A 22,545-nucleotide genomic window follows, 5' to 3' on the forward strand; every position below is an offset into this window, starting at 1 on the left:
GGAGCCAACAAAAGTATTTAAAAGTATTACGGATTCTCCTCTGACAAATAACAAGGGGTGCTGGGAAAAGGGTAGGATTAGTAATTTCGGAAACAATTTGTATCTAAGTTACACTTTATACAACCACCCCTTGATAGTACACAGGTGAGTTAACAAAGAGAATTTTACAACAGATAACTAAAACTCTGCCAGACGTAGGATCAAATGGAAAAAAGGGAATTCCAAAACCTAGACAAATCTAGCATTCATTTGAATTCTAGCATGTTATAATGGTAGAGGTCAAGTAAGTTCGTTAAATCGAGCATAAAGAATTTTCGACTGGGGTATTGCAAGAATGGAACTAATGTAAGGTAGTGCACAGAACACTTAGAGTAAGGCAAAATAAAGGCAGGTGGATTCTGGATAAACTAATCTGGAAGATCAAATCTGGAAGACCTACAAGACAATACTGTAATAATCAAGTCTGGAGATAATAAAGACATTGAAAAATATTTTACCAGCAGAAAGTTGACAGAAAATTATGACTTTGGGTGACTTGGGAACAAAGATATTAATTGGGAACACAGTTACTGACAACCTCAGAATTCGCATAATTTAATTGGCAGAGTAGGCTGAATGGCCTCTTCTTTGCTGCCATCACAACATAGAAATGGGGTTGTATTCTTTGTCAAGAAAGAATTGTCAATGATCAATTGTCTGCAAAACACAATACAGCAGACTCTGGTTAATTGGGCCATTGTTTAATCAGTATATTGTAAATGATAGCTTTGTTCTCTGCATGCTGGAGCTGCTGTTTGTTTCTGGCATTTTCTGTTCTAAATTTAAACCTTCTTCTTTGATCAGCCGTGTAATGAACTTCTTTCAATTCACATTTGTGTCTCAATCAGTTTATAATCATCATAAACAATAATGTCATGCCACCTATAAAGAGCTTACTAGCTGCAAATCGGGACATCACGACTGTAAATTAAGAATAAATGCAATCTCACTCTGAGGAAATCAATCTCAGCTTGATAGGGGACAAAGAAACTGCAGATGCTGGAGTATGGAGCAAAATATTACAGGAGGAACTCAGCACCTCGGGCAGCATCTGTGCAGGGAAATGGACAATAATGTGTCCTGTTCAGATCCTTCACTTGGACTGACAGTTAATACAATGATATGAGGGGAAGAGGTGCAGCAACAGCTGGTGAGTGAATGGTGCATCCAACTAAGGCAGCAAGAGTGGAAACAGAGGCTGGGAAGTGAGGCAAGGACAGAGGATGGAAGCAACTAAATGGCTGCAGATAATTGTATCTGATAGGTAAGTAGATAATATTTTCTCTCTTAGCTCTCTCCTCCTAATCCACCTAGTTCCTCCTACGCTGACCCTGGTCCTTACCTTCTATTGCCCATCTTCTATTTTCACTCTTCCCTTGCCAAACACTCTTGCTCCACTTGGTTATCACGCCTCCATCTTTCAGTCCAAATAAACTGTCTCAACCTGACAGATCAGCTGACAACTTCTCTCCACAGATGCTGCCTGACCCACTGAGTTACTCTCTAGAGGTTTTCTTTTGTACAGTTTGATAGGGTCAATAAGATATTTTAAGCTGTTTATGTGCTGAATGAAATCTGTACGTTTGCAAAAAATTTAGAGTTGTGCAATTTCTTGGCAGCGTAAAGAATTTTACGGACAAAACAAAAGTCAGGTCACACGGCTTCAGTCCCTTTTCTTCCCTCCATTAGTACGGCAGCTAGCAAAGATGCTGTCACACAGCTCCAGTGACCCAGACTCAATCCTGAGCTCCAGTGCTGTACGGAATTTGCACATTCTCTTCAAGGTAGAACAATTTACCTCTGGTGGTTCAGTTTCCTCCTACAACTCAAAAATGGACATTTGTCAGGTTACTTGTCTGCTGTAAATTGCCTATAGGGAGTTTATGAATGGTTAAAGCTACAATAGGGTGGTGAGGTGGAGCTATGTCCCTACCAAAGGAGGTATAAGGCACTCCTTACCTCCGCTAGCCTGCAGGTCATCCTTGGACAAGGTATAGCATGTACATAGCCCACTTGCCCTCCCCGCTACATCAGGGCAATGTGAAGCGATGGGGGCAAGTGGTGGATGGTTGTCTGAACAGCTGGTGTACATCACAAGTCCTGGTTATGTGACCACTGACGTCAGGCAGACAATCTCTGAAGAGCATTGATAATGGCTGGGGTCTTACAACCAGTAAAGACACTGCCCAGAAGAAGACAATGGCAATCCACTCCTGGAGAAACATTTGCCAAGAACAATCATGGTGGAGGATAGATCATGATTGTCCATGTCATACGGCGTGGCACATAATGAACAGATGAGAATCTATGATGGGCAGGGGAGGGAGTTGATGGGAAGGTGGGAAAAGTAAAATAGGTTTCTCTTTTCTCCTCCCTTTTTCCCCCCACAGTCTTTTATTCTCTTCTATCAGATCCCTTCTTCAGCCCTTTGCCTCTTCCACAATAATTCCCAGATTCTCATATCATTCCCCCCACCCACATTCTTGCCTTTCCCTTCTTAGTTGTATTTACTTATCACCCACCAGCTATGTTCTTTTACCTCTTCCCACTCTTTTACTCTGGCTTCTGCCTTTTTTCTTTCCAGTCCTGATGAAGAGACTCAGCCCAAAACAGTGTTTATTTCTGCTGAGATCCTCCAGCAAAATGCATCTTGCTCCAAATTTTCAACATCTGCAGTCTCTCATGTCTGTATTTCTGTAAAATTCTTTTTTAGAAAAGCGCTCTTAATTTCATTTACTAGTTGTTATCCTGTACCTTGATAAGTTACTGAAATAGACACTGAAACAAGGTGTCAGAAGTGTTGCTTAAGGAAGCATTGGAACTTGGACACCACTACCAAATCCCAAAAGCCAGGCAAGAGGCCTCCCAGCTGTTAATTTATGGGAAGTACGCTGAGGCACAGCAAACTGCGTCATTCCAACATTGAAAGGTACATTATAGAATCAAACAAAATGCCTAAAGCTTTGCATTTCCTGGACAGCAACTTGCCATAAAGAATGGAATTAACAAGAGCAAGGCCTTTTACTGAGTCAAGTCAAGAGTATTGCCATTTATCTATTTACATGTAAACCACCTAACGAGAAAATGATTCTCTGGACCAGGGTGTGAACACAGTAGTACACTTAACACACATGTAACACACATTAACTTTGGAAAGTAAGAATTAAATCTGCAAATGAATTACACAAAGATAAGCAAGGTAAAGTGCTCCCGTAAAATTCAGTTAAGATGGTGGGGTGGGAAGACTTGGTCATCTCAATCTCTTCAGGAAGTGGAAGTGCTGCTGTGCATTCTTATTCAAGGAAGTGATTTTGAGAGACCAGGAGAGATCATCCATGATGTGAACTCCCAGGAACTTGGTGCCCTTAACTCTCTCAATGGAGGAGCCATGTATTCACAGAGGGGTATGGGTCGTCAGCAGCTTCCTGAAGCCCACAGTGATTTCCTTTGTCTTCTCCACGTTCAGACATCAGTCCACAGCCGTTCCACTTCTTCTACGTGCTCCAACTCATCATGTATTCCTTGTTGATGAGGCCAACCACTGTCGTGTCATCCATAAACGTGATGACACGGTTTGAGCTGGATCCTGTGACACAGTCATGTGTCAGCAGTGTGAACAGCAGCGGGCTGAGCACACAGCCCTGGGGAGCACCTGTGCTCAGCGTAACGGGACTAGAGACACGGTTGCCTACACAGACTGACTGTGGCCCTTCTGTTAAGAACTCCAGGATCCAGTTACAGAGGAAGGCATTAAGACCCAGCAAGGGCAGTTTCTCCACCAGCTTCTGAGGTATGATGATGTTAAACGTCGAAATGAAGTCAATAAAGAGCAAACTGGCCACATTTTCCAGGTGGGTCAAGGCAGAGTGGAGGGCAGTGGCTATGGCATAGTCAGTGGATTGATTCCAGCAATAAGCAAACTTGAAAGGGTCCAATGTACCCTGGAGAAAGGCTTTAATGTGCTCTTGACCAGCCACACAAAGCAGTTCATAATGGCTGATGTTAATGCCACAGGACTCCAATCATTTAGGCAGGTTACTGTCACCTTCCTTGACACTGGAATGATGGTTGCAATCTTGAAAACTAAGAGGACAATGGACTCTTCCAGGGAGATGTTGAAATATCCGTCAGCACCTCAGTTGGCTGGGTTGTGCAGTACTACAGAGCCTGACCTGGTATGTTATCAGGCCCCACAGTTTTGCATGGTTTGACCCTGGCCAGGGTCCTTCTCACCTCAGCTTTAACCAGATGGTGTGTCTGCTCCCTTGCGAGGGAGGGTTGTCTTCCTTCCCAGCACTTTGTTCTGTGCATCAAACCAGGCATAAAAAACAGGGAGAAAGGCTCGTAATAGCAGACAAACGAGAACAAATAAAAGTCATCGCTATATCTTGTGAGTTACAAGGGCAAGAAAACTGCATCATACTATAAAATTCTCATGTAGAACTCTGGAGAGTGCATCACATGCATTCTAAACACATTGCATCAGCTGCATAAATGAAAGAGCTGGCTAGGACCTTGGAGAATCTTTCAATATCTCCTGAACAGAGAAAACATATTTTGCAGATAACTGAATACAACTGCTCCCCCCTTTACAAAGATAGAGTGTTTCAATGAAACCTTTCTTAAGCCGAAATAGCATAAGGCAAAGAACCATTATTTTATATGGGAAGAAATTTTCGTAAAAGTGAAAATCCTCTTGTAATAGGAAAACAGGTTACTAATGTAGGTCTTTTGTAAAAGTGAAATGGCGTAAAGCAAACATTTGTAAAGCAGGGGAAACCTGAACCTTATATCCACAAAACGGTTATCAGAGAATAGATTATTTGTGGAATGTAGGTGTCTGTCCTATGTGCAGCAGAAAAGTGCATATGAACATGCCAGGCTAAAAAATGTTGCATGAACAACAGAAGGAAGTACATGCAGTGAAGTTGTAGGCAAAATGCAGGAAGGCTTAGATTTTGTCAGAAACTTCAGCAGGAAGACACAAATAGAACACAGAACAGTACAGACCCTTCAGCCCACAATGTAACGCCAAATGATGCAAGCATTCAGCAACATAAGTGACTGAAGAAGAAAGAAATAAAGTGTGAACGAGGTCGAATGGAGAATCACTTCCACAAATGGTGCTGAATGAAGAGGAAATCCCAAGACGATGGAGTGGATGAGGAGAGCCAAGCAGCAACAGGCACAAGATCAGATTCAAAATACCATTTGGACACAATGTACCACGTGCCAAATGAGACCTTTCTCTGCAAGCTACACCCACTAGATATAGCAACACTGAGATTTCAGTGCAAGAGCAACCAGTAACATTCAATTTAACTGAGCAGTGATCTGTATTGCCCCCTGGAAACAAACCATCATTTGCAAGGTATTACAGTCATAACCAATAAGTCATGTGCTGTTTACACACAAGACCACATTGAAGCTCTTTGGAGGCCGTGAACCCAAAGATCCATGAGAGCTCTGATCTGAAGCTCATCCAAGCAGCCCAGAAAGCTATCACATATTATTTGGAACTAGTACTCTACAACAGATGGGCTTGATAGATACACCATGCCAGGATCGTGAGCACTGCTCCAAAACATGGAATAACCTCAACAGCACAACTGACAGATACCCATGCAAGTGTTCTCATAAAACCAAAAATGAAAAATCTTGCAGAAAGACAAAAAAATGAAATCAAAAGACAGGCACAATACTACAACTAATATTTCTAAGGGAAGCCACTAGGAGAGTTGGAGACATGAGAGGAAAGGACAACATTAGACTGTCATCAGACATAGCTAAAGATAGGGTTGACTTGACACGAACCACATCCCAGATTATACAAGGACATGACATATCAGTGATAAAGATGTATTCTGAGCAACATCGTATTAGTTAATTAATGCTAGGATGGTAATTAGTGACGCACATCAGAATTTCCAACCTATATTTTTATATAGTCCGCTTAAGAAAAAAATAAATTATCAAAGTGAAAGTACAATTTATTTTCAAAGTATGTTTGTTACCATATGCTACTCTGAGATTCATCATTTTTACAGAAAATGAAGAAATGCAATAAAATATATGAAAATCTATGCATAAACAAAGACTGATAAACAGCTCATGTATAAATGAAGACAAATAGTGTAAATAAGAAATTAATAATACTGAGAACATAAATTGTAGAATCCTTGTAAGTGAGCCTGTAGGATATGGAATCAGTTCAGAGTTGTGGTGAATGAACTTTTATCCATGTTGATTCTTTAACCTGGTGGTCTGAGATCCAAGGCTCCTGTACCTCCTTATGGATGGTAGTAGTGAGAAGAGGGAATGGCCTGGATGGCAGAGGTCCTTGATGGTGGATGCTGTTTACTTGTGGTCAAAGGTCAATATTCAAAACTTGTGGTTAAATGTGCTCAAAGGTCAATATTCAAAACTGAGTAGGCAATTAAACTTTCTCAATATTTCTCTTTGCTGAAACAGCTCTTTATCATAAATCAAGTGAAACACTAAACAAGAAGAATGCATTGATTCAAATCTTCATTTTTTTTCCTACATAACCATAAGCAGATTCAAATATGACTCATAGCATGAAAGAACACAAGTGCTACTGTTTAGATTTCTATTTAAAGGTTTTCAGAAGCCAGTTTTCAAAGTTGCCTCAGCAAGCTTCAAAGCCAAAGAATGAATTGGAAATTAGGGGAGGTGGAGAAATTTTAACATTTTAGACAGCAAGGGAATTTGTTTATGCATAGGTAAATATGCAGAATTGAGCATCACTTGTATTTATATAAACCATGCTTCCACCAGTTGCAATAAAACTGAAAATACCAACTGAGACTTACTTCCCTCGTTTGTATTGGATTCTGACAACTTATCTCTTGGCTGACAAAATGGGGTCATATTGCTAAAGGTTTGTTTAGTCATGAAATTTGGGTGGCGGGATGGAGAAGCTTCTCTACCAAAGGAGGTGCAAACCACTCCTTCCCTCCGCTAGAATGCTGATCAACTTTGGACAAGGTGGAGCACCTAATTAGCCACCCAATCAGGGTTACGTGAAACCATGGGAGGAGGTGGTGGATGGTCGTATGAGTAGCTGGTTCACATCAGAAGTTCTGGTTATGCCATTGATGCCAGGCAGAAGAGTATTGATAATGGCTGGGGTCAACCATCTTGCAAAGACACTGCCCAGAAGAAGGTAATGTCAAACCACTCCTGTACAAAAATTTGCCAAGAACAATCGTGGTTATAGACCATGAATGGCTGTGTCATATGACACAGCACATAATAATGATGATAATGAGTCACGAAATGTTTGGTTCATCTGTGAGATAATTTTTCTCCATTGTATTTTTTTTTGTAATTGATTTTTTTCCTCTGATGGAAATAATTATATAAAGACTACTTAAAATTTCTTCTATAGTACTTTGGAATTTCCTAATTTTGGAAACTTGGGAAACCTTAAATTACGCAGTTTTTCAGTTTCTGCAAGGAGAATGAACAATATTGTCCCTCATTCTGTTTTCCCCATCTTGCCACCATCATCTCATAACTTGTACAACTCCCAAATACAGAACATCTTCCCTGCCCTGGCTTAACAATACAACCACAACTGAGAGAATTTGTCAACTCAGGCAAACTATTTGACCAATCCTGAGTGCATAAGCAATATTTGTCATATTCATTCAAAGGCACTCTACTACAAATCATAAGAATAAGGATCTCAGTACTCACATGGGTCAGATTTTGAGAATGTATCTTTATCCAGTAGACTCCTGTAGAAAATAAAAATCAGATCACATTAACTGGAAAACAGTCAAGCCTAAAATTACAGATTGCGGTGAAAAATTGATTTTCCTAGCACCAAGACTGTTAAATTTCTATTGAGTGTGATATTACGTACTTCTCATCAACTTACACAAAACCAATTATTTGCAGGGAATCATAATTTGGCAAACTGAATTCTGAATATTTTCTTTAAAGTTGTTCTGCAAAGCACTGTCATTCTCCCTCCACTTCACCCTTTTAGATTTCCCCTAGATACGTCCACAAACACCTTGGTTCTTGACCTCTAGAATATCACAGTACCCAGTTGAGGATCAGAAGTACAGAGGTGTGATCCAAATCAATTTATCCTTAGAATTCTTTTCCATCCTGAAAAGTATGCTAAATGATTACTTCATGATTGGAAGCTCACCATGATGAAACCACCATTTTACTTTGTATGCATCAAAATAAATCCCCACATGCAATGCAGACAAATGAAAGAGTTGGAAACTATAGCCACACTTGATATAAATTACATAATCTAAAAAGTCCAGTTCTATTACTGAGAATAGCTGAAATATTCCCAGTCTTGTAACCTTATGATGCATTTATGATTCTAAAGAAGCTGAGTGATAAAAATTAACAAGGAAGGCCTTGTAACTGACTAAGCTGCACTTTTTCATCTGTAACTAAATGGAAATATGAGAAATCATCTTTCCATATTTAGAAAGTCGGCTGCTAGTGTCTTGAACAAGTAGTTATGAAGTTATACACACAAAATGCTAGAGCAACTCAGCAGGTCAGGCAGCATCTATGGAAAAGTGTCAACAGTTAGCACTTTGGGCCGAGACACTTTTTCAGGACTCAGATGGAAGGGGGAAGAGGTCAAAATAGGAAGGTAGATGCAGTGGAGGTAGGCCAACTGGAAAATAATAAGTGAAGCTATGTGGGTGGGAAAGGTTAAGGGCTGGAGAAGACAGAATCTGATAGGGGAGAAGAGGGGACAATAGGAGAAAAAGGAGGAAGGGGACCTGGGGGAAGTAATAGGCAGGTGGAGAAATAAAAAATCAGATTGGGGAATAGAGGAAAGGTGGGGGGGGGGTCACTGAAAGGAGAAATCAATATTCATACCACCAGATTGCAGAGTACCCAGGCATAATACAAGGGATTGTTCTTCATCCTAAGGGTGGCCTCATCTTGGCACAAGAGATGGCCATGGATCAACACATTGGAAAAGGAATGGGAAGGTGTGAAGTTGGTGTTTTTTTGACTCGGTGTCCTATCTTACTAAAGTGTAGCTTTTAATTTACTAATACACTATAACACTGGGAGTTCCAAGGCATATGGTATTATTAATCAATTAAACTGTTGAAGAATGTTAGTTCTTACTAATACACTATAAAACTAAGATATAGGTAGCTGTGCCTTTTTAAATTTGATTGCAACACCAAATTTACCACATGCCAGAATGTAATTACAGTACAATGCACCACAGTTGACATGACAGTGAAACCTATGAATTAAGTGAGTGTTTTAAATGTATTAATACATAACCCAACTGAAAGGTAATAAAAACCCACCTCTGCCTTAATATCAATGTTCCTCAGATAGTCAATTCAGATTTCAAGCACCATAATTCTATGAACCCATTTAAAAAATATAGCATGACTCACTCAAATGTAATGGGATTTTTAAGAATTGAGTACTAATTAAAATGAACATATTTTTAACATGATTCCTGTTTCTTTTAAATGACTTGAGCAGAAGAATATGATAGAATATTAAATAGAATAAGGAAGACAATACCTAACAAACTTGCTTTGATTTTAATACATTTTGGAAACTGATAAAATAACATTAAGATAATCTTGTTATATTTCTCTTCCTGAATTAACCAATGCAAGGTCTGCTTTTTAAGAGTTATTGATTGTAACTTCTCAAGAATGTATGAAATTGATGCATTACTTATAATTAATTTTATTCTTAATCCACTTTCACAGAGTTATTTATTTACTCTTAAAATGATCAGTTCCCATAAAAGTGTCTGTTTACAAATCTGATTATAGTCAGTGCAACTACCAAAGCTTTAAAACATGAATGACCCCTTCCTCACAACACCCCCTTTCGCAACTCAACCCACACCCAACCAGAGATGCCACTCGACCCATTAAGTTCCTCAGCAGGTCATTTGCCACTTCAGATTTCAGCAGCTGCAGTCATTTGTGTCTTCCATCAATGGATCCCAAGAGTGAGAACACCCAGCACTGAGCAAAAGACTTAAATATCTGTCCTGGACTCGTACCTTCTGTAGGCAAATGACCAAATTGTCCCATTCAAGTTAATGCAGAACTGTGATCTCAGAGTAATTTTAGCAGGCCACTTAAGTAATTAGTTCAGATGTAGTTAATTTTCAATATTACTGCTCTCAAGTAATAAGCAGAAATGCTGCAAGCACTCAATGTGTCAATGAACATCCGTGGAAGAAAAGGGAAGCTGAGAACCTTGCAGTTCAATAACTCAAGATATTCTGAGTTATATAGGTAGTCTGGAACATTAACTTTGCAAACACGGGGAGATCTGCAGATGCTGGAAATTCAAGCAACACACACAAAATGCTGCTGGACTGCAGCAGGCCAGGACTGACGAAGGATCTCGGCTCAAAACATCGACTGTACTTCTTCCTATAGATGCTGCCCAGCCTGCTGCGTTCCACATTAACTTTGTCGCTTTTACCTGTAGTTCAGGTTACCAGCACATGCAGATTTTTTTTTTAAATTTCATTTTCCAATTAATGTTCCTAGCCGGAGATGTTTCAATTTGTCTCAAGACTAAAGATGAAGGAGAAAATACAGTTTCAATCCTTCCTATTGATAGTTATTCAAATACACCTACTAAATATATGCCAGTGGCCCTGGTTATGATGAGTTTAATAAACTGCAAACAGGTCAAATGACCTCATGAATAGTTCATGTTTTACCACCATCGGTTAGACAAGATGGCTACTTCTGAATAAGATGCAAAGGATAAACCGGATGAAAGAATAGCGAAAGGAAAAAGTGTTCTTCAAACGTCTTATCATATATTTTACGTAAATATTTATACTTAGGATTTGTCAAGCATCAAATCCTCGTCATTAATTACAAACGAGCATCGCTTCATTATAAACAACATGCTTTTTCCACTTGGTAAACAAGTCAGCATATGGCTTCTCACACTAAAAGTGCCAATTTATGCTTAATTGCATTAAGTTATTACCCCTCAACCATCAGGCTCCTAAACCAGAGAAGATAATTTTACTCACTCCAACACTGAAATGAACACATAATTTATGGGCTAATATTTAAGAACTAGTGTTTTTGATATTTATTGCTTGCTTATTTATTTATTAATTATTTTCTTTTAGAGTCATAGTTACAGAGTCTTTAAAAAGTACAGAACAGAAACAGGCCCTTCAGCCCATCTTGTCTGTGCTGAACCATTTAAACTGCCTATTCCCATGGACCTGTACAGGGACCATAGCTTTCTACACCCCTACCATCCATATACCTATCCAAACGTCTCTTAAACACTGAAATCAAGTGCCCGTGCACCACTTGCGCTTGCAGCTCATTCCACACTCTCATGACCCTCTGAGTGAAGAAATTTCACCTTGTGTGCCCCTTAAACTTTTTGCCTTTCACCCTTAACCTCTAGTGGTAGTCCCACACAACCTCAGTGGAAAAACTCTGCTTGCATTTACCTTATCTATACTTCTCAGAATTTTGTATACCTCTACCAGATCTCTCCTCTTTTAGTATCTGCAAAGTCTGTTGTCATTTTGCACGTTGTTTATCACTCTGGCATGTGCAGTTTCCATTGATTCTGTTGTGTTTTGTATTTACTGTGAATACTGCAAGAAAATGAATCTCAGGGTAGTATATGGTGACATGTACTGCATGCTCCTTGATATTAAATTTACTTTGAATTTTGAGTTTAGCACTGTTCTGTTGTGACCTCACATCTCTGAGAAGCATATTTTACACTGATGAATCTCAGAAAGAGAACTATGCAGTTTCTGTTGAGGGAAAGCACACAGGTCATCTGACTAGATTGGAAGTATCTCCGTTTTTCCGAGATGGAAAAAAAACAGTAATTAGTCATGACTTCCATTCCTCATTTCCTCAAGCTAATAGTTGGAACTAGACAATGGGGTGACCCGTTGGGGCACCCCTTTGAGAGAATTGAAATATAGCTGCCCTGCCCTTTTGCTCCACTTGGTGTCGCTGCTGAGGCTGGCTGCGCGCATGCGTTGTGGTGTCGCGTCGCGATTTCCACGATGGTGGATCAGATCTCGGGTGAAAGCGGGGCTCTTGATTTTGGCAAATGAGTGACTTTAAACGAATATATAACCCTGAACTTTGTCTGCATTCTGTAAGGTAGCACATGTTAAATTGATTTAGCCAAAAAAAGTGCCACTGTAATGCATCATTTGCGCTAATTGGTCCCAAACAGACAGATAGAGCATCAGAGTTTTAGTAGTATATAGATGTTGTACTTTGTTAAGGCTTCGGGCCTTTATTAATGGTTTGCATTTTCCACATTCCAAAATGTTATTTGGTATTTAACATATCAATAAGTCCTGGTCCACTCTCCTCCAGTCGCTGAAATTTATCCAAACCCGTGTAAATTGATTCATCTCTAAGTAGATTAATCTACTTAATGTGTTTCCACATGAGTTTGTGCTTCTCCTTCTGAACAGAGTATTCATTCTGACAAAAAATATGCTCTAATATTTTATCAGGAGAGAAACCCAACTGGCATTAATCTTCTCCATTCCTTCCCTGCTGATCATGTCAGTCAGCCAATCAGGTCACCTGTTACGCCACTGACGTTTAGGGCAGCAATGAGGGTCCTCCATCTCTGGTGGTGTTCATAGCTTCCTTCATCGTGTCAGTGGGCTCCTCTTGGTTTTCACTACTGTCAGTCATTCATATCCCGTGTGGAGACTCATGAATACTGTCACACTCACATGTAGGATTCTTCATTGCTGTTTCCGTAACAATTTTGCTTTACCAGTCAGGGTTTCTAACCCTGAGTTGACCACCCCCCCCCCCCCACCCACCAAATCCAGAGGACTAGTGGACCACTCTTATTCTGTCCTCTACCCTTGCCCTATTTGGCATGGGTGACCCTACCAAGATCATAAAGCCCTGACTCCAGCCAACATAGCTCTTGGGTCATTGAGGCACGCAAGCCTCCAAACCATGACAAGGCTGTGGTCCTCTTGGAGGATTCTGATCATGACTGACATATAGCTTATTTCGTTTCCATCCTTACACTAAAATCACCAAGAAAGAACAGCTTGCCTCCCGTTGGAATTGGAGCCAAAGCTGTTTTGGGTTTGGTGTAGCAGTCCTCCTAAACCTCATACATGGCTCCCAGAGTCGGGTATTATAATGACCATAATGTATTGGTCTGTATTAGAGTTAGCTGGATGACCATGAGGTATTCATCTGTGCCATGGGGGTTGTGGGGAGAGCTAGCTTACTGTGACACTAGAGCATCCAATTCATGAAGGTAAAGTCCACACTTTGTAAAATATTGTTGGGACATTTTCTGGAGTTATGGAGCATACCAAATATTAATGTCAACAGCAACTGGTCTTCAGATCTGAATATTGTTTGTGGGTGGAGTTAAAATGCAGCTCAGAACACTGGTGTTCCTAGAGCTGCAGTTTGGGGTTGATTGCAAATCAGGAAACACCTCATTGATCTGAGATGCCTGCATATACATGAATGAAACTCAAAGACAGTAGTGACTAACATTTACTTTGGGTGTCTGGAGTGTTGGTGTCAAGATCTAGGTGTCTGAAAATTATTTGTAATTCAAAGGAAGCATTGTAGATACATTGTAACTGTAGAATTATCCTCCCATGGTTTTGATCTTTAGCATACAAAAATGTCATTTAATATTGGTTCAGGGAACCTCTTTTTCCAAGACAGATACCTGCTTTCTTGGCTGAATAAAGACTTCGATATTCACCTACTTCAGTATCCCTCCAGTAACTTTGGTTCACAGTCACAACAGATGTTCGTCTCTGGTTTGTCCCTCCAGAAGGTGTACCCATTACATTGTAATTTGAACCAGGCATCTCCTATACATCAAGTCTCACTCAAAGGGGTAATGTCTGTGCCACAGCCTCCTGAAGGTATTTCATGCTTGAAAAAAAATTACCCTTCATTTTCCGAAACTCCAAGGAACATGCACATTGCAGGTTAATGGTCATTGTAAACTGCTGCTACTGTATAGATGAATGGTAGATTCTATCGAGAGGTTGGGGGGATGGGGCAGTGCAATAGGGTGTGATTGTCAATATGGACATGATGAACTAAAGGAACTGCTTTCAGGTCCTCTGACTATTTGCTTCCTAACTAAATTAGCTTTCTGGCATGAGAGGAGGAATGCTAGGCAGGAAACCAGGAGAATCCTGTACTTGTTTTTAAATACTGGCATGAAGTCATTCATTCCTCTTGAGCAGTCAGCTACACTCTTAGCTTAACAGCTCACACACCACAATGCACAGACTCAACAACATATTAAAATTATCCATTTAAATGATTCAAGTCTTTAAAAACGGCTTTGAACTTACACATTTAGACAAGTATACTCCAAGATGAGTTAAGCTAATTATTGAAAGAATTTTTTTTTGTGTTAAGTACAGACACAAAAGAACATTCAACAGTGTATCATCCAGCTTGAACTTCCACCGAACTCTATTTTGATCAAAAGTTTCATTTCTAAAAATCTTATGATAAATCATTTTCAATATTGATGATCTTGCAAAGAAATTCTTTCTAGCATTTTTTTTCAAGTTTGATATTCATCTGTTATAACATCTGTTCTGTGACTAGAGTCCATCTTGAAAATAATTCTGGGTTTCTTTTATCAATTATAATATTTTGTAGTATTACTAGGATCTCACTCAGGCATCTGCTACAGCTCTTCACCCCAATACATCGATCTCCAACTAAATATTTACATGGAAATTTGACTTATACCTTCAGAATAAAGAATTTACAAATACTCAAGAAACAGTGTACTGTATAAGCATAGCCTCTCTGCCCTATAATTCAGATTCATCACATATACATAAAAACATGAGTGAAATGTGTTGTTTCTGTTAATAACCAATACAATCAAGGATATGCTAGAAGTAGCCCTCAAGTGTAATCACACATTCTGGCACCAGCATAGTTTGCCCACAATGTTTAGCAATACAACCCAAGCAGCAACAAGAACAAGAAGACAAAACGACAATAGCAAAACAAGCTCATATCCCACACTCCAGCCCTTCCTGCTGCAGCACAGGTTACTGATGCCCTGTGGAGCCCGAAATACTGCATGGTTGTGATCTATCATTCTGAACCTGCAAGAAGCCACCAGCTTCTTGTACACTTTGTTTGTGACATCTATGATCTTTACTCAAAGAGAAGATGTATTCTGCTCTCCTTGAAGAGACAACTTCTTTCATTTTGCAAAACCCTTGGAGCTCTGTGAATGTGTTCAACTTCATCCATTGCCCAGCATAATCCAGAGGCGGTATGGTAGCATGGCAGCTAGCACAAGTGATTTACAGCGCCAACAATCTCTGATGTGGGTTTGATTCCCACCACAGTCTAAGTTTGTATGTTCTCTCCCTGAGCCCATGGACTTCTTCCAGGCTTCTTCCCACATTCCAAAGATGTACAGTTAGCGTTAGGGTTAATGGGATGATGGCACCAAAAGGGTGACGATACTCGTCAGCTGCTCCCAGCACATCCTCACACTTGATTTCAAGTTGAGATTGTCTAATGTTATTTCCAGCACAGCTCCTGGCCCAGGACACACAGACAATGAGCCTCTCACCAGACGTCTCCAACCTCTCTCTGCTCAAGGCTAAACGGATTTCAGTTGATTATGGTTTTGATCTTCAAGCCAAGAGCTCAGAACTCACACAAAACTCTAACCCTGGTGATCTGGGGAGGGGAGGGGGAGGTCACAGGCCCAGGTGACTCATTCAGGCCTCTACTTCCTTGCCATCTGACTTCAGCCTTCAACCTTTTGACTTCTGCCTCTTGACTTACCAAGATATAGATTTCAACCTTCAGGTCTACCCTCTGGTTATCACCTGTTTCGAGGGGGAGGGGGGTGAAACCCAGGACTCACCTATCATGAGTTTGACCTTCAGGCCATGACCCTAGTAGTCACTGACCACAGTTTGACCTTTAGGCCTCGACTTCTTGATTTGCACAGACAGATCAGTAATTTTTCAATATTATTTGACATTCCAATAATTTCCTGATGATGACGATTAACTGAACATATTTGATATGGTTCACTAGTATGCAGAGCTCCTACATGGCAACATTTATATATTTTTATCAACTTATTGAAAATCTTTGTTGTAATAAAGTTTATACCTCCTTATCATTCCTCTTGTAGAATCTAACACACTGATAACTTAACAAAGAACTGTGCCATAATTTATTGCTATTGCTGTAACATGCATTAGTGGAAGGACTGCAAATTTAGAAAGATATCTGCTTCATACCAATAAAAACATTCAATATAACATTTAACGTTGTCACATTGGCAATGGCATGAATTTAAAATGCATTGATTAGTAACATTTAAAATTAACAAAATCTTTTCTAGCATTTTGAAATGAAGTTAAATTTACATAATGAAATAAACTATGAATCTTAAAGTAGCTAATTAAGTGTCAAACAAAGTTTTAAATTGCAGATAATGTGGAGAAATTATCATCTCTTGATTATTTTCAGGAATCACAAGAAATCACATTTCTGATAAATGACCTATTATGTTTCATTTTACCACTTGCTATTAAAAAAAAACTCATTCTACACTGAAATTTTAATTTGGCATCTACTGTAGGTCATCATCTTTCCTCAATCTACATTTTATATTCTTGGCACACACATAGCAACTCCTGATAATGTTGGCATTTGATGCCCATGCCCTATTCGGCCTTGGGTAGAGAGCAGTGAACCACCAGAATTCCTCAAGTGTGGGGTGAAAATACAAGGTTAGTGGTAAGTTATTCCAGGACTTATAAGCCCGTGATGAATAAGGGGTAGCAAAGCATTGCTGCATCAAGATAGCATAAGACTTCATCTCTTAGAAACTCAAAGTGCAGAAAGCCATTCAACCCATTGTGTATACACTGGTCATAAACAAGGCTACTTAGGTTAGTCCCATTTCCAATTCTTGATCTAAGATCTTCAGATTTGTGGCTCTTCAACTACTCAGCCAAGTCCACTTTGAACATTAAAATAAAACACTGGAAAGTCAGCAGGTCAGGATGCGTCTTCGGGAAGAGAAACATCAGTGTTTCAGGCCAGAGATACCTCATCAGAATTGGAACAAACTTAGCCATTTCTCAGCAGCGTCTGACCAGAAATATTAATGCCGTTTCTCTTTCATCAATGCAGTCTGACCTGTTGAGTATTTAAAGCAATTTCAGTTTTTTTACATTTCCTGTATCTGCAGATGCTTTTTTAAAAATTTTTGCCACTAAACTTGCTGGAGTTCCAGTTTCTCCACCCTTCCAATGAATTCCAAATCTCTACTAATTTGGGGCATTTTTTTAAAACTCCACCTGTCCAGACAATTGACTAAAACCGGCGTCCCTTGAAAAAAATTGTACAAATGTCAGTATTCTGAAGCATTTACCTTCCAGTAAAAAAAAAATTCCCTCCCCCTTCCCTCTTCTTCTATTCCCACTCTGGTCTCTTACCTCTTCTCACTTGCCTATCATTTCCCCCCTAGGTCCCCTCCTCCTTCCCTTTCTCCTACGGTCCACTCTCCTCCCCTATCCAAATCCTTCCTCTCCAGCCCTTTATCTTCCTACCCACCTGGCTTCACCCATCACCTTCTAGCTATTCCCCTTCTCCTACCCCCAACCTTTTTATTCTGGCACCTCACCCCTTCCTTTCCAATTCTGAAGAATGGTCTTGGTCAGAAACGTCAACTGTTTATTCATTTCCATAACTGCTGCCTGACCTGCTGAGTTTCTCCAGCATTTTGTGTGTGTTGCTTATGGAGCGTTAGCTGCCCCTTGACCTCCAAGGGGGTAGGTCATTGGTTTGCCAAAGAAGCCATTCTCTGTTCTTGTAGTTCAGTTTGTAGCTGGTAGGCATGGCAGCTTTGTAGCGGTGGCAGAAGTAGGAATCATTCGGCGAGATGACAGCGATGCTAGTGGAATATGCTACCTTAGAGTGGAAGATATCCAACATTTTGACTGTTAACGGGGCTACATTCACCCAGGCAAACATTTTAAGTCTGATGTTACAGATTTCACCAAGCTTAGCCATTAGCTTGCGGTCGTTTCGTCACCAGTCAAGGTAACATCCACAGTACGCATTTGTTGGTGTTCCTCTCTGGAAGTGCTCGCATTTATATAGCACCCCATTCGCTTGCCTCAGTCCTGATTGGCTACCTCTTCAGTTGATCTTTGAATTCTATTGGCTCGTGTTTCTGTGACTCTTAAGGGTTCATAGGTGGTGTATGTTTCAATATGTTTGTTAACAGAGTTATCAGAAGAGAAGCACATTTCTAAAAGTTCTCACGCCTGCTTCATGTTTCCCTGCACCAGAACCTCCATGGTGTCCCAGTTAACATGGTGTCCCTCTTGGTCTTCATGTACTGAGATCAGCGACAGTGGATTATAAGTCTACAAATGTTTGAATCAGAATCAGGTTTATTTTCACTGGCATAAGTCATGAAATTAATTGCATTGTACAGCTGCCACAAAACAAGACATAAAAATTACTACAAGTTACAATAAAAAATTTAAAAAATAAAGACTACAAAAGAGAAAAAGTGAGGTAGAGTTCATTTTCTATTCAGAAATATGATGGCAGAGGGATAGAAGCTGTTTCCAAAATGTGGGTCTTCAGGCTCCTGTACTGTCTATCTGATGTTAGTAATGAGAAAGAGGGCATGTATTGGCTGGTAAGAGCACTCAATAATGGATGATGACTTCTTGAGGCACTGCCTTTTGAAGACATCCTCAATGTTGGGAAGACATGTGCCCATAACGGAGTTAGCTGATTCTACAACTCTCTGTAGTCTCTTTCAATCCTAGGCCTGGGATAGATCCTCTGAGATCTTGATACCCTGGAACTTGAATCTGTTCATCCCTTCCACTGCTGAATATGAAGATTATATAATAAAACTCACACATGGCTGGAAAGAACACAATTCTAACATTGTTAAAGGTGTGGAACTGATCATCACAATTCTGCAGATCCCAGAAATCTTAAATAAAAAAACAAAAACACTGGAAGTACTTGGAAGGTCAGGCAGCATCTGTATAAGTAGAAATAATGTTTTAGCTCTGGGACCCTTCACAAGGTTATGTTTCTGATGAAGGGTCTCTGATCTCAAACCATAACTGTTGCTCCTTGCTACCTAACCTGAGAGCATCCCGCATATTTTTATATAGGATTGATCTTCAGTTTCTTGAAATATGCATTTCAGAAATCTGCACCAATAACCAAGGGAAATAGTTTCCATCTTCTGAGGGCAGCTGTAGAATTTAAATCCATAATGTAAAAGTCTAGTCTGTCTAGTTCACCAATGTTCTGCAGGAACTGAAATCTGCCATCTTTATCCAATCCAGCTAGAAACAGCTTTCCCAGTCACCACTTGTAATAATCTTCTCTGCTTTAATATCTGAACTGCTAGGAAGTTTTATTTCCCATGAATATAAATTCCAAAAAAGAAAACACAATGCGATCAATTGTGTGCAACTGTCCACTCCGTAGTCAGACGTTTGCTTCCAGAAAATAAATTCCCACATCCGCCCATTCCAATATTGTAGGGTCATTGCCAAGAACTTAATAATTAATGGATGATGTATTCGCAACGAGTCTGAAACAGCAGGTACGCGAGGACAAATTAATCATTTTAACATTGCACACAAATCTTTCTGGAACTGCTTCATCTGAATTCAGTATTAAAATACCAAAACTATATTAATCATTGCAAATAAAATTACGTTGTACAAAACACTAGTATAGCCAAGTATTAATCAGAACAGTTGGTCTGTTGCAGTTGGACTGATTACATTTTCCTCATCATTATTGTATTCCTTTCAATCCTAAGCGGTCATCTTGGTCCATTGAGTCAATATCTGCTCTCACAGCATTCCTGTCAGTCCCCATTCTCCCACTTATTTCCCTGAAACTATTCTTTCCCACATGCCCGTTAACTCCCTCCATTCCTCCAACTACCCACCTGCACAAAGGGCAAAATACAATGACTAAATAACCTAGCAAACGGTACATGAAGCTACACTTTTCATCATCTCAGTAGAGCAGCCAGCATAATCAAATACTCCACCTTTCTTGCCTCGGCCTTGTCATCAGGCAAAAAATATAAAGCCTGAAAGCATGTACAACTATACTCAAGAAGAACTTCTATCCTCCTGTTATAAGACTTTTGAATGGTTCCTATTTTCAAGTCCCTGAGCTTCAGCATCTCAGAAGATCTGTCCTGGACCCAATGTATTGGTGCAATTACAAAGGCAGCACAAAAATGGCTATATTTTATTAGAAGTTGGAGGAGATTTGGTATGCCACCGAAGACTCTAGCAAATTTGTACAAGTGTGTAAATTTCTACCATGGAAAGTATTCTGACTAGTTGCATCACCTTCTGCTACGGAGGCTCCAATCCTCATGATTGGAATAAGCTGCAGAGAGTTGTAAACTGAGCCAGCTCCGTCATGGCCACTAGCCTCACCAGCACCGAGATCACCATCAAAAGGTGATGCCTTCAAGAGATGGCATAAACCATTAATGACCCCCACCACCCAGGACATGCCCCTTTCTCATTGCTACCATCAGGGAGGAGGTACAGGAGCCTGAAGGCACACACTCAATGTTTTAGAAACAGCTGCCATGATTTCTGAATGGTCCAAAATCAATGAACACTACTTCAATATTTTCACTGTCTTTTTGCACACATAATATACTGTATATTATATAATAGAAGGAATAGTAATATAATAAATATATATTGTAATTTGGGGCATATTTTAGGTATTGCACTGGATTGCAATAATCTCACAACATGTCAGTAATAATAAACATTTTTCATTGTATCTCTGTATATATGACAATAATAATGTTATCATAAGAGAGGAAATCAGAACACTCAGAGGAAGCCCACATGATTGCAAGTGCAATGTGTAAACTCCATATAAGCAGCAACAGAAGCCAAGATCAAACCTCTGCTACTGGAGCTGGGAAGAGACAACATGACCTGCAGCATTGCTGTGCCGTCCTACCATTCCCATAACCTTTGTCTCAAATGTTACCAGAAGCATTAGCTGATATTGACATTGCGAGGCTGATGTGGGCAGATAGGAAATTGGCAGTCAATTTACTGAGCTGAGTGAGATGGAAACTTGGGAACAGGAGAGTGAATTAACAGTAAATCACATTCAGTTAAACAAATAAAGGGGCTGATTTTCTATTTCACTTTCATACTTTGATCTCCCTGCCACCTACACTGTTCCAATGAATTCAGTACAAACCCATCTTTTTGTTAGACAGATGATTACAAGTTGAACTCAATTTCAAGTTCAATACGCTAAGATATCATTACTTTCAGTAATTTATTTCAGATTTCTAGCATTCACTCTGGACTCTGCTTCTTCCATTTACGCTGCCTGCAGACTGACTTCTTGCTGCCTTACCTATTCTGCCAACAGCCACGTTAGATATGCACAAAAAAATCTTGTCATTTACTTTCTCTTGCCATCTACCTTAATGAAGAACTTTACTTCTGTCTGACCCTTATCTTATATTTTAATATCTGATTATAATCTATAAATTTTCCATGACTCCAATGATACATAATCAACCTGAAATTATCCCTCTGTATTCTCTCCAAATGTATTATTCAACCTGCTGAGTACTTTCAGCATGTTCTGTTTTTACTATGGATTTCCAGCATTTGTTGAGTTTTGCCTGTATATTTAGGGAATGGAGGAATAAAGTATGAGTGAGAGAGAAAAATAAGAAAAAGAATGAAGATGTTCTATATCTACAAATGCGTTTCTATACCTGCAACAGTGACACTGCAGTGCTAGAGTGGTTGAAATTTTGCATGAACATAAATGCCATCATTAAAAAAGAAACTTACACTGATAATCAACCTTTACTTTGTGCAGTGCAACTAATTGCATGGACTACAAGGGCAAGCTGCAGATTTGCTCACATCTGACAATGGAGTAGCACAAACCACTCAGCAACTCATCGCATCTTTGGACAGCTTATACACTGAAGCAGAACTCCTCGTCAAGGATTGTAGGAATAAAAAGAACAAGAGAACAGCTGGAGGAGAACACGCTACCAAGAAAGGTTGATGGAAATAAATATGCACAGAATCCAAGAACACAAGGAGACCTTCACTAACACACAAAGTGAGATCTGAGGAAAACTAGTGAAGATGAGATATCAATATGCCTCAGACCATTTGTGAATATTAGAGTGTTGAAATGAAACAAAACACTGCTGGGAAGTCCATAGAAGTCACCTAAAACAGTTAGAGAGTTGGAAGTTTAAACAAGACAATAATTTTTAAATCAGGTGTTAATGAATAATTTAGGCTTCATGGATAAAAAAAATCAAATTTGCAAAAATAGTTTGAAAATTCAGAATGCATTCAAATAAACATAAATTTCCTAGAATAATAAAAGCAGA

At 39.6% G+C, this 22,545-nt stretch overlaps 1 protein-coding gene across 2 annotated transcripts in view; it reads right to left on the bottom strand.

Annotated features, from left to right (window-relative positions):
* LOC132381139 (copine-8-like) overlaps positions 1 to 22,545 on the bottom strand; it is a 660,843-nt gene that overhangs the window by 538,447 nt on the left and 99,851 nt on the right. For both annotated transcript variants that reach the window (XM_059950410.1, XM_059950409.1), the window contains one exon: positions 7,762 to 7,802. In XM_059950410.1, the coding sequence (XP_059806393.1) occupies positions 7,762 to 7,802 (41 nt within the window). The remainder of the gene's footprint in view (positions 1 to 7,761; positions 7,803 to 22,545) is intronic.

Source organism: Hypanus sabinus, chromosome 25 (genome assembly GCF_030144855.1).
Source record: "Hypanus sabinus isolate sHypSab1 chromosome 25, sHypSab1.hap1, whole genome shotgun sequence".
Lineage (NCBI taxonomy): Eukaryota > Metazoa > Chordata > Chondrichthyes > Myliobatiformes > Dasyatidae > Hypanus > Hypanus sabinus.